Genomic DNA, 12,172 nt, shown 5'->3' with positions numbered 1-12,172 from the left:
AACATTGTAATTTTAGCATGGATTAAAGAAAATATAGAAAATTCAATATATTTGTAATTATTATTTACATATATATTCAATATATTTGTAATTATTTACATAATATATTTCACCCTTTGAGCAACTCACTAAAGAAAAATCTAAACAAAAAAAGAAATTAGATTTTCCTCAAACATTTATTTCTCACCTTGTAAAATCTTAATTTTAGCCAATAAATTCAGAATATAGCACCCCAAAATTCAGTCCTCTAAGTCAAATGCTGATGTCTGCCTTGGTTGGATGGTTATAAACTCTAAGAAGCTGGAAAGCTTGGGGCAGAGAAATAATTTCCAGGTTTAGCGATGCATTCTACCATGTCTCCAGTGATATCTAGAGGTGCCATATAATTATTTTAAAATATCTTTAGATAAAACATTTAATGTTATGCTATGTTTTACTTTTAGGACATTAAGGAGTTGTGTTGCAATATCAAGTTGACTAAAATAAAAGTGTGGCAACTCCAGAAAAGCTAGTAATAGATTGCAATAGCAGTAGTACTTTAGCCCCTAGATTACAGTTTGTCACAAAGAAGGAAGGTTGGCCCAGCCAGGTGAAGAATTCTATATTTGTTTTGTCCAAAATTCTATTTGTTACAAATCATTACCTACTTGCAATGGCCAACTTCTGGGTGTGGCAGCTAAGAGCAACACAGTTTTTTTCCTCAGAACCTAATTATATATTATATATCTTCACGTGTTATCAGGCAAGACTCTATGCAGATAGAAGACTTTAAGCTGAGCTTTGACTGCTACACAGGTTTTGGCCATGTCAAGATAAAGGGAATGAGGAAAGGGTATTCCTAGTGGAAGAAGGAACATGAGCAAAGTCACTGGAAGATCTTGGAGATGTCTGAGAATAGGAATATAGAATTGATAGAGCCAAGTATCAATGTGATGAAATCATGGATCTTCTCTTGCTTGTTTTGCTTTTGTTTATTTTTCTAAAATCAATTAAGTCATGCCTGGAGTAAGTCTATTTAAGAGTCTATAGTTGTAGCTACATTACTGTCCATCTTGGAAGAATACTGGTTTTAAGGATGGAAAATAACCTCCTCGTGCAGGTGGGTAGGACTGCTAATATCTCCAATTAGAATGATGTGTGAGTGATGTATCTGGACTGGTGATGTAGCAAGTAATTATTGGTAACTGAAACTACTGACCTAGATCTGGGGTAGTATAGTAATATTAAACTGAATTTTATTAATTGTCAATAATCAACAGTTTTTGATATACAAAATGACTATTACATGTTGTTTCACCGAATATATACACTTGAGCATACTTAGAAAGATAATGCAAATATAATCCCTGTAATGATACAGTTGGAGTATTATACCTAGAAGGAATTTAAGTCAGAATACTGGAATGCAAATAAAACAAGACATTTAATTCTACTGTTCTTTTAAACTTTGAATAATAATAACAAAGCCTTCAAGAATACAAAAATTAAATGGCTTTTAATCAGTTAACTGCACATCCCATGTGATTATAAAGAAGTTATGCATAAGAATTTTAAAAACCCTTCCAAATTTATGCCTCATGCTCAACCAAAATCTCCTGCTTTAAAATGGTCTCATTTTCTCTCATTTGTAGATAGAGAAAACTGAGCAACACATCCTTCAAATTCAAATCCTGAAAACATTTATTTATTTTTATTTTTTTGCATTGTGATGAATTAAAAGGCAATTGAGGCTGAGCACAGTGGCTTATGCCAGTAATCCCAACACTTTGAGGGGCCGAGAAATAAGGATCACATGAGGACAGGAGTTTGAGACCAGCCTGTGCAACATAGCAAAACCCTGTCTCTACAAAAAGATTTTTAAAAATTAGAGTGCAGTGGCATGCCTGTGGTCCCAGCTATTTTGGGAGAAGGCTGAGATGGGAGGATGTCTTCAGTCCAGGAGTTCAAGGCTGCAGGAAGCAATGATCATGCCACTGCACTCTAGCCTCAGTGACAGAGACACTATTTCTAAATAAAATAAAATAATTAAAATAAAATTAAAATGCAACTCAGTAGACATCTACCTCCAAGAGTATTTTCAGAAAAATAGTGAATATGGCTTTTTAGACAGGAGATCTTTTAAACATGTCTTTTACTGGTTTTCTTCTTAAATCATGCAAATTTTTAGTGTACGTTCTGTCTTGCTTACCTGTAGTTTCAAAGTTCTTCAAATAGGTGACCACAGATGTGGTGACATGTCTTGCTATCAAATGAACTTCATTGGAACCCATTTCATGATCAGCAAAAGTAAAGGCTTCAACTTCCTTCACAGTCTCTATCGTTGGGTACTCCTTTTTTTTCAATTTTTGCAATAAAGAAGAATCTTCCCTGCTGGCTTCAAGGTTTTTGTTTTCTTCCTCAGGTATATAGTTGATTTTTTTATCCTGCATTCTAAGCAAACTTTTTTCCTTATCCTTTTGCCCTCCAGATACTTCAGATGGAGAGCTTTGTTTTGATATGAAAAATGGTTTCATTATTTCCCTGTTCTCATTAGTGTGTGGTTGACTTGGAAAGCCACAGCTGGATAGCACAGTATTGACAATATTTTCTGCAGCTAAACATATTTTTAGTGGAGAAACGGTTGTCTGAATTTGGTTTGGTTCAACAACTGGTTTTAGGTTCTCAAAATGAAACACTCTTAGATTTTCACCTTTTCTCATTTCTATGAATGACAAGACTTGTTTTAATGCTGCTTCTGTGGAGTCATTTGCTTTCCTAAGCAGCTTTTGTAAGATACTGCCTTCAGGGAGGTAGCTATTTCCTTTCATGGTCTGATCAAAACTACCAAAGTTAGATTCCCTTGGTCTGTGGTCTTGTACTTTGTTTCTAGTAGAACATGATGGCATAGTTTCTGAATTAGGCCTTTTCGTTGGCTCTGAGTTTTTAACTGTGTCTTCTGCAGAGGATCTGACAGAGGTGGGTAAATTTGATGAAACCCTGTACTTTTCTTTCATATCTTCGTCTGAATAAAACACACACCCAGTTTTACTCACTTGTGAAGGATTAATCCTCAAACTACCTTCCTTTAACTTTGATGGGAACATTTTCATATTAGTTGCTAATTCAACCTGATTAACAGTGTAGGCATTTTCAGCTCCTTGGAACAAACTTTCCCTTGAAAGGTTTTGTATCAAAGACTCGTTGAAATAAGTACACTGGTCCATTAGTGTGCCAATGATCTCACTTGCTACAATGTTCTCTTTCAATATGCTAATTGAAGATGGTTCCATTTGGCTTATTTCGTTGTCTAGCTTGTTCTTAATTACAGCAAACATGTCACTGATGATATTAACAGCATATGTAAGTAATTGTGAATGGAATGAATGAACCCGTAGAAGGATATTCTGTATGTTTTCCTTGAAATTAATAGTATTTGACTCGGATTTATCAGAAAACATTTTCAGTGGTTGTAATTTTGGCAACATTTTTTTGTTTAACAGTTTCTGTTGGATAGAAGAAAGGTTTTCTATAAGCATTTTCACAATTTCAGAAAACTCATATGTGGAGATATGTTTAAACTGCAAGTCCACAAATGACTCTAACATGTTTAAAACCGTTTCTACAATCTCTTGAACAATTTGGTTGCTGGAGCCCAAAGAAATTTGGTCTTTTGTCTTTGCGTTATAGATTGGTAAACTGCTGAGGCTATGCTTGTTTGGAAAACCATATTTACTTTTAGCAGTAATGTGTTCTTTACTGTTTGATAGAGTTTCTTCACTATCTGGAGTGGGAATTTGGGACAGAAAGCATAGCTGTAGTTTTTCAAGTAGCATTTCAACAATTTCCCTTCCAAACATATTAATTTGTGCTTTGGTATCCTCAGCTCTAGTAGAAGCTCCTTTAAAATGATTATAAAACCTGCTTTCACAATTCTCAAGAGGTGGCAAACTTAAAAGTGAAAGAGAACATTCTAATTCTTTTGCTTTTATTGAAATTTCAGTCAAAACATTTTCAGCTATCATCAATAGCTTACATTTTTCATTTTCCTTGTCATTTGATTCTGTTTGCCACTTGTCAAACAGTTTTTTAAATATACCTTCTCTAGGAAAAATGTGCTCTAGCTGTGAAGAAACATTCTCCAAGTAAAAACATGCTTGTTGTTTAGGAAGTGATCTTGTGCCTATATTCCCATGTGAAAGTTTGAGATGTGAGGATCTGATTGGGTAAGCCAAATTGCAGTTATTGGTAACATATAATTCTTGCAAAACTGTATTAACTATTTTACCTGCTGCTACGATTTGATCAGATGGTAAAGCTTTGGTTTGCTTTACCTTTCCAAATTCCTTCACAATTGTTTCCAGGATGTTAATTATTATATCCTTGGCATATATTTTTAATTCTGAAGTGGGCAATTTTGTGTCCAGTAAATTTTTGGCATCTCCAGCTGACATGATGTGTGACAACCCAATGGCAGTCTTGGATCTGCTGTCTTTTGGGGTCTTCTCTCCAGGACCTAACTTGGTTTTGCTTTTGTCCTTAGCAGCACTCAGTCCTAAGTGTGTTTTTTTTGTACATTTAGGCAAAGTGGTAATTTTTGATCTTGCTTTTAAATTTGCTTTAAAGCATGGCTTAGGGTTGTCCTTAGGGCTCACCTTTAAAGTATGTGGCCTTAAAAGTTGCAACTTATCAGCACAATACTCAGGGGACAAACTCTTTTCTAGATGAAGTGAGACAAAATTTGTGATCTTATTGAGAACCATTTGAAGTAAGTCTCTCTTCACTTGCAATGGTAAATATGGCAAAAGACTGTTTTCCATCACAGAGATATTTTGACTGTTGACATAAGAATAAGCCTGTGGTATCACATATCTAGGGGAGTTACTTATTTTTCCTGCTTGTTTAGTTTCTCTAAAACTTAATGGTTTCATTAGTAAGGAATCATTGTGGTCAGCTATTTCAACTTCTGTCCTACTTTTATTATTTTCATATAATGATGTCACAACTACCAAGTACATTTTCCCCAAAACACTTTCAACTATGTCATTTGCTACACTGTTAATATGTGATTGAGAACTGTTTTTCTGTGTTGTGTCTGATGTTTTAATTTTAGAATTAGATATAAAGTTGGCAGTTTCATTAAGTGGAGGCAAATGGCCTATGACTTCCATTACTCTTTGATACAACTTATTCAAAAGTTCTCCCACTGCAATGAGCAGTTCACCTTTTTCTTTGTTTTTTGATTCTCCGTTTCTCATAAATATTTCTTCCAAAACAATTATCTGCCTTTTGTTTTCCAATATCATTTGGTTTTGCTCTAATGGATACTTTGTAAATAGAGATTGTTTGGTACTTCTTTCCTTCTCTTTGTCACCCAACAATATTTCATTTGATAAAGCTAATTGTGAAAAGTTAAAATTCTCTTTTGAATTAAAACCAATTTCCTTTACAGATCTTTTATCATCTAACATCTTTAACATACTGTCAACAATTTCACTCACAATGATGTTTTCTTGGAACAAAATATTGTTTTGATATGGATATATCTTTTGAATTTCTAAGTCTAAGTCATTTTTAATAAGCTTCAAAATGGCACTGGCAATGATGTCAGCATATGTCTTAAGGCTAGCTTGCGATAGGTGAATTGTGGATCCAAGTTTTTCTCTGTGACCGACAAAAGTGAAATCTGTAAGCTCTTGGCTGAGAATGGTTTCAGTTGCTGATATTTTCGGGACATTTACATCTGATTCCACTTGGCTTGAATCATAAAAGATGCTTTCATTTTGTTTACAATTTTCCAATTCTGGGATAACAAATGACTTTTCTTTACTTTGGAAAGCAAGGGTAATTAATGAATCTATTCTTTCTGTGGCAAAAGATTCTAAACGATTAAAAATAGTTTTAGTAATGAAGTTAGCATTTTCCTCACATGAGTCAGTAGCAGATTTCTGAGTGTCTTCTTTCTCTACTACAGTTATCTGATTATCATCAGGATAAGCTGATTTCTGGTTTCTTGAATATGAAAAACACTCTGTTTTTCTTTCAGTTTTTGACCCCTTAAGAGGCTGTTGACAGTCTATTTTTGGAAACATATCACAAAATGTCAGGGGCAATCTTGCAGAAGTAGGATTCTTTGCATTTATGACAAGCATGACAGCAGAACTGAGATTATGAAGAACAATATTCACTATATCATTGGATATCAAAATGACATCTGATTTAGGAACTGAAAACTTAGGAATAATCTTATTTGCACCCTCCATGAACATTTCAGAATTTTCTTCTGAATGTTTATCAGCTATGCTACATTTCAGAGTGGGTGTGGGAAATGAGAGATTATTCTGAAACAGGGTTTTTTCATAAATATCACATAGGATACCTTCAATGGTATCTTGTATTTGAAGTTGAAGTACTTTTTGATATTTGGTCTTATTGAGCAGCTTTTCAATAACACCTTTTTGCTGATCTAAATAGATCTCTTTGTCAGAACTGTTTTCGTCACATTTGCCTTTATGTGATATAATGTCTAATAATGCATTAACAATTTGGCTTGCAATACTTTCAGAAATCCCGATGTCATGAGTTAAAAAAGGATTTTCCCTTTCTTTATCTAATTCCTGTTTGATTACTTGTAAATTTTTCCTAGCCACTTGTAGTGCATAAGTATTTAATTTAGACAAAGACAGTTGACACAAGTTAGTCTTTCCTGACTTGGTATGATCTACTGAGCAACAGGAAAATTGCTCATCAGAATATGAATCTTTGGCTGATAATGCTTTGCTCAATGTACTGTGATCTTGCTGAATAGGTAAAGCCACTGGAACTGTAAAGTTGACTTGGGAACAAAAGAGAGATTTTACTTTGGAAGTAGCAAAAGTTTCTAAATTTGTTAATATTGCCTGCACAATATCTTCAGCTAGATTTACCTTTGCCTCCTTGTCAGCAACGCTGAATCTAGACTGAAAAGTACATGGATTTTCATCCAACGCAGTGACAGAGGACTTTCCTTTATGGGTGTGTTCATGAAAAGAAACATTTGCTGAAAAAGTGATAGTTTTATACCTATTTTCCCTTACATTTCTTTCTGTCATGGCAGCTGAATAAAGTTGGTGAAATACAGTCCTAACAATATTATCTGTTACTATGGTTATATCTGCTTCAGACAGTAAAGGACCCATCATTTTATCCATAAATTGAACAGGTATTTGGGGAGTTGGCTCATCAACATTGTGAGCCATGCAATTAAAATTAGAATGGGAGAGAGAAGGGACATTTAATTGATTGATTAAAGTACTTTGAAAAATTTCATTCAAAATATTTCTTATAATGGGAGCAATTGGAGATATATGTGGTTCTTTGAGTTTTACTTCAATTTTGTTTAAGGTTTTTTCTAGAGCCCATTGTTTAAGAGAACGTGTTTTCATTTCTTCTCTTTGTGGTGATCTCTCATCAATAATTTTTTTCTCTGTATATGCATCATCTTCTAGAAATGAATCTGATTCAGCTCCTCCAGGAAGACTTCCGTATGTTGGCCTGTATTGATAAGTTTCAATGCCTCCCCCTTCAGATTCCATTTCATTAAACATATTGGAAGATACTGCATCTAAAATTAACTTGACTACATCCTTAAGAATTTCAGTCTCAGGTGGTGGGTTTTTTACACTTGTCTTCAAATCTGATGAGGTCACATTTAATTCTGTTTGAATAACCTTCAAAATAGCACTTGATACCTTCTTTGCGTGCATATATAAAGCAGACAGAAATGATGCTTCATGTGTGTCTCTGGAAATATTGGTGCTTTCATATTCCCAGCCTATCTTATTGCTTTTCTTATTTCCATCATTAATAGCACCTAAAATTTCTAAATGTCCATTGGCAAACCCTTCCAGTTTAGCAAAAACCATATTAAGAATATCTGAAGCTGCAGCTTTCAGTTTATTTGGATGCATTTCTTTTGTGCCTGGTGTTTTGGAAGACACAGGAGCAACAGGTTTTGCCTTGCTTTTAGTCTCTTCTTTATTGTTCTCCTGAACCCTTCTGGAAACTATGCTGGAGATTATTTTGGTGGATTTGGCCATTTTCTCAATAATTGAAGCAAACGATGGGTTGTCAATGTCAAGAGACTCTGAGATAGCTTTTAATCCACAACTTGCAAAACTGGTATCCATGTCAACACCACATAATTTTGCAAGGATATAATCCAAAATTGCTTTAGAAATTAACTGAATATTAGACTGCAATGCAGCAGCCATTTTCTGATTCTTATTGGTCATCTCTCTGCTTTGTTGACTACAAGATAGCTGAGAATGAAGATGGGTCCCCAGGAGCTTGCTTAACATTTCATGTAGCGTTTCCCCAATTCTTTCTAACACTTGCAATTTTGCATTCTCCTTAATATGGTTTCCATCATTGACACTGTGGAGAGTACAAGGAGTAGCCAAATGTTTGTGAAAAGATTTTTTATCCTGCCTATTTGGCAAAGTGCTTTGTACGTCAATACTGTCAGTTGCAGACTTTGGCTTATGAGAAGAGAGTGAAACGCTTCTTTGATGTGCATTTTCACTTGATAACATATCATAAATACAGGTTAATAATGGACTCGCCAAAATGTCATCATCAATACTTGTGACAAGAGATTCTAATTTTTTATCAGTATTAGCAAAAAATCCTTTATCTGTAAGGGATTTGGTATGGTCAATCTCCCTAAGATTTAGGTTTTCCTTGTGAAGTTCCAGTTCATTCTGGATAGCACATAAAACAATGTTTACTATTTTAGCTGTGTACTTACTAAGTTGAGATTGTAATGAAGATTTGAAGCCCATATGCAATTTTGGACAAATAAATGACTTCAGTCTTTTAAAAATTGTACGAATGATCTCATCATTAATGTCATCTACAGGTTTAGGTTCACTTTTTCCAGATTTTAACCAGGAGGGCTTTTCAGGATCAACATCAAATAAAGATAAACATTTCATTTTCTTTTCACTGTGAAACCATGTTTTTAATGGGTATTTATTTGGTGCTTCTTTGACTATGTGTTCAGTGTCAGAATTATGTAAGGAAGTCTGATGAACTGATGATGAAATGGAACTTTTAGTGGTATTGGAAATGTAGTTTGATGCCTTATGAAGTATGTTTAACACAGAATCTGTTATTTCTTGAGCCACTGTACTGATTTCTGAAACAGAAAACATCTGGTCTATCCATTCTTGATGTGACAGTCCTTGAGGCTTTTCTGAAACAAGAACTGAAGCTTCATTGCCAGTTTTGCTGTCTAAGTGACCAAAAGGAACAGAAGATATGTCCTTGAGCATTTCCTTTAAAATGCTTGTGATTATGTTTTCTGAAGCCTTTTCTATTTGATGTGTTTGATCTTGGCTGAAAGTTGAAATGTCTTTATTCGAACAAAGTTTTTTCTTTAAAATGTCTTCATGATTAGTAGATGGTGGCTCAGTCTTTAATTCCCAATCATGAAATGCAGCTTTGCTTCTAGAACCAGGCTTTGTAGGTGGTTTGATATTTCTTTTGCATTCGAAACAAGTGTTTCCCTTTGTAAACCAATGATTAGGAGTCTGTTCTTGTGATTTTACTTTTTCATCTTTGAAAGTTGAATCAAGCACATTTTTTACAATATTGTCTATTTCCTCATTTTCATCATCAGAATAACAAACCATGCCTGGAACATTTATAGGTGGAAATGGTCTTCCAGACCTGGGACTATTTGATAATCTAGTGCCAGTGAGTCTGTACTTTTCTTTGGTGTCAGAAGGACTACTTATTCTAGGTTGCCTACTTTTTTGAAAACTTTCATTTATTGGTTCCTGATGGAGCTGAACAAGGATGTCATCAAGTAGCTGAAGGAGTATTACTGTTTCTTCAGATGCAATAATTCTCTCATTATTTAGTTCAGTTTGTATATAACCTAGTATAGCACTGACTGCTTCCTCTATATAAGCAACCAAAGAAGCCTGGGAAAAAATATTTGATATTAAATTTTGTACTTCTTCATTGACAATTAAACTAGCTTCATCAGATTCAAGATTAGATTTATTTTTGCCACCTCTTTGAAGGAACATACATATTGGGTCTGTCTTATGTTGCTGGCAGGAAAGCTTAGTTGTGTCTTTAGGATGAAGAAATTCATTTTGCTTAAAAGAAACAAAAGTCATTAGCTTTTCTAAAATGGCATGCACCATGTCCTCTGCAATATCACACATTGGGTCCAAAGTATGAGGCATTGAATTTTTCAAAGGTTTTCCATTAGATGATGTGAGAAGTTCATCACTGGCTGCTAAACTTGGTTTAATGTCGACTGACAAATCTTGTGAGAACATCTCAACACATTTTTTCTCAACCACAGACTCTAACTTCTCAAGCATATTTTCCACAATCTCAGAAGCAACTGAGGAAATATGAACATTGGAAAGCAAGATTTCTTTTTCACGTTCACATTGTTCAACAAAAACTTCAGCAGTAACAGAAGACAGAGAGGGAATGGCCTGGGTTAAATCAGACATAATTTCTCGCAAAATGCTTTCTAGAATCACTTCAGTTTCCCCTTTCAAGTAACATTTAAAGTTAACAAAAACATTTTTTAAATTCTTCATTTCATCCATGGCTTTTGCTGTTTTATCACAATGCAATGAACTCCCTAAGCTATCTGTTTCAGTGGTAGCATCCTTAGATTTTTTTGTGCCTGTTTCAAATGATGCTAAAAGGTGACTATCTGATTTACAACTTCTGAGCTTAGGGTGTGAATATAGCAAGTTGGTTTTATTATATTTAAGTTTAGAGGTTATAGATTGTCCTTTTATGTGACATGTTTTCCCCACAACTGTTTTTTCCACATGTGCAGGAGGAGGTTTTATAAGTGTGGTTGGTCTCCTTACTGACATGTCAACTACAAATGCACGGGGTTCTGCCTGAAATGTTTTAGTTGTTGCAGATGTGTAGCTTCTATATGTAAAGTCTTCACTGCATGTGCTACAGAAACTTGAACTATCTGAAGAGAGGATGGAGTCATCAGATACTGGGTATGTATTATTTTGCAATCTTTCTTCATACTTTGTGATGGCTGGGTACAATATACTGGTCACTGCAGCCACAACCCAGGTCATTATATTCTGAATTATAACATTCAATTCTTCAGAAGTTACCTGGAAAGGAGGTAAGCAGAGATGAAAATAAAGTCGTGTAACAACTTACTCTATGTTTTGGAGACAGAAAGTAACATTTAATTTTTATATCAATGTATTGGTGGAATACCATTATGGTTTATGAAAGAAAATAGTAAAGAAATATCAGTTTAGAAATTTAGAATTTAAGATGAATTTCTAGTTTATTCTGCACTACAGTGAAGTATTTTTTGTGTAAGATTTATTTTATTCACAGTCTCTCAGAAGTTTCTTTTTCCCCTGACATTTATTATCAGTATAAATGATATTTTTTTTGTTAAAAATATCATTAAATTGCTGTCTAGGCACACAACATGCAAATATTTTGGAAAGAAAATATGTGATGTTTATGATCCAGCTAATTTTTAAAGATACATTAAATATTTGTAACAAAACATTTCTCAAAATAGATCCAGTCAAAATATTTGGATGCTTTCAGAAACATCTGCCTAGCTGAGATTTGGGGAAGGAACATAAAGCATTTTCTCTCCCAGTCCCTGCTGAAAGGGTGAGCCTGTGGTCTAGATATATAGGAATGACTGAAGTTAATTGTTAAGAATTATTTGATAGGCAAAAATAAAAGCTAATGCTTTACATAGATTGACGGGCTTTGTATCCAATAAAAGGGGTAATACAAATAAATAAAAATAAAATAAAGGCCGGGCGCGGTGGCTCACGCTTTTAATCCCAGCACTTTGGGAGGCCGAGGCGGGCGGATCACGAGGTCAGGAGATCGAGACCACGGTGAAACCCCGTCTCTACTAAAAAAATACAAAAAAATTAGCCGGGCGTGGTGGCGGGCGCCTGTAGTCCCAGCTACTCGGAGAGGCTGAGGCAGGAGAAAGGCATGAACCCAGGAGGCGGAGCTTGCAGTGAGCCGAGATTGCGCCACTGCACTCACTCCAGCCTGGGTGACAGAGCGAGACTCCGCCTCAAAAAAAAATAAAATTAAATTAAAATAAAATAATACAAATAAATACAAATTGTCCTGGATAGGAAAGCTGAGAACACATACTAAAGTA

The 12,172-nt window shown here is 34.7% G+C and overlaps 1 protein-coding gene and 1 long non-coding RNA gene across 5 annotated transcripts in view; one reads left to right on the top strand and one right to left on the bottom strand.

Annotated features, from left to right (window-relative positions):
• Nucleotides 1-12,172, top strand: part of LOC129488145 (uncharacterized) — a 521,486-nt gene that overhangs the window by 209,168 nt on the left and 300,146 nt on the right. Inside the window, exon 6 of the long non-coding RNA XR_010122386.1 lies at nt 10,832-11,009. This is a non-coding gene — a long non-coding RNA (uncharacterized lncRNA). The remainder of the gene's footprint in view (nt 1-10,831; nt 11,010-12,172) is intronic.
• FSIP2 (fibrous sheath interacting protein 2) overlaps nt 1-12,172 on the bottom strand; it is a 92,879-nt gene that overhangs the window by 33,452 nt on the left and 47,255 nt on the right. For 3 of the 4 annotated variants that reach the window (XM_055289947.2, XM_055289948.2, XM_055289950.1), the window contains one exon: nt 2,189-11,132. In XM_055289947.2, the coding sequence (XP_055145922.1) occupies nt 2,189-11,132 (8,944 nt within the window). The remainder of the gene's footprint in view (nt 1-2,188; nt 11,133-12,172) is intronic. The other variant, XM_055289949.2, reaches the window with a different exon arrangement.

Source organism: Symphalangus syndactylus, chromosome 8, assembly GCF_028878055.3.
Source record: "Symphalangus syndactylus isolate Jambi chromosome 8, NHGRI_mSymSyn1-v2.1_pri, whole genome shotgun sequence".
Taxonomy (NCBI): Eukaryota; Metazoa; Chordata; class Mammalia; order Primates; family Hylobatidae; genus Symphalangus; species Symphalangus syndactylus.
The sequence above is the reverse complement of the archived record's forward strand: the minus strand, read 5'-3'. Positions and strand labels throughout refer to the sequence as shown.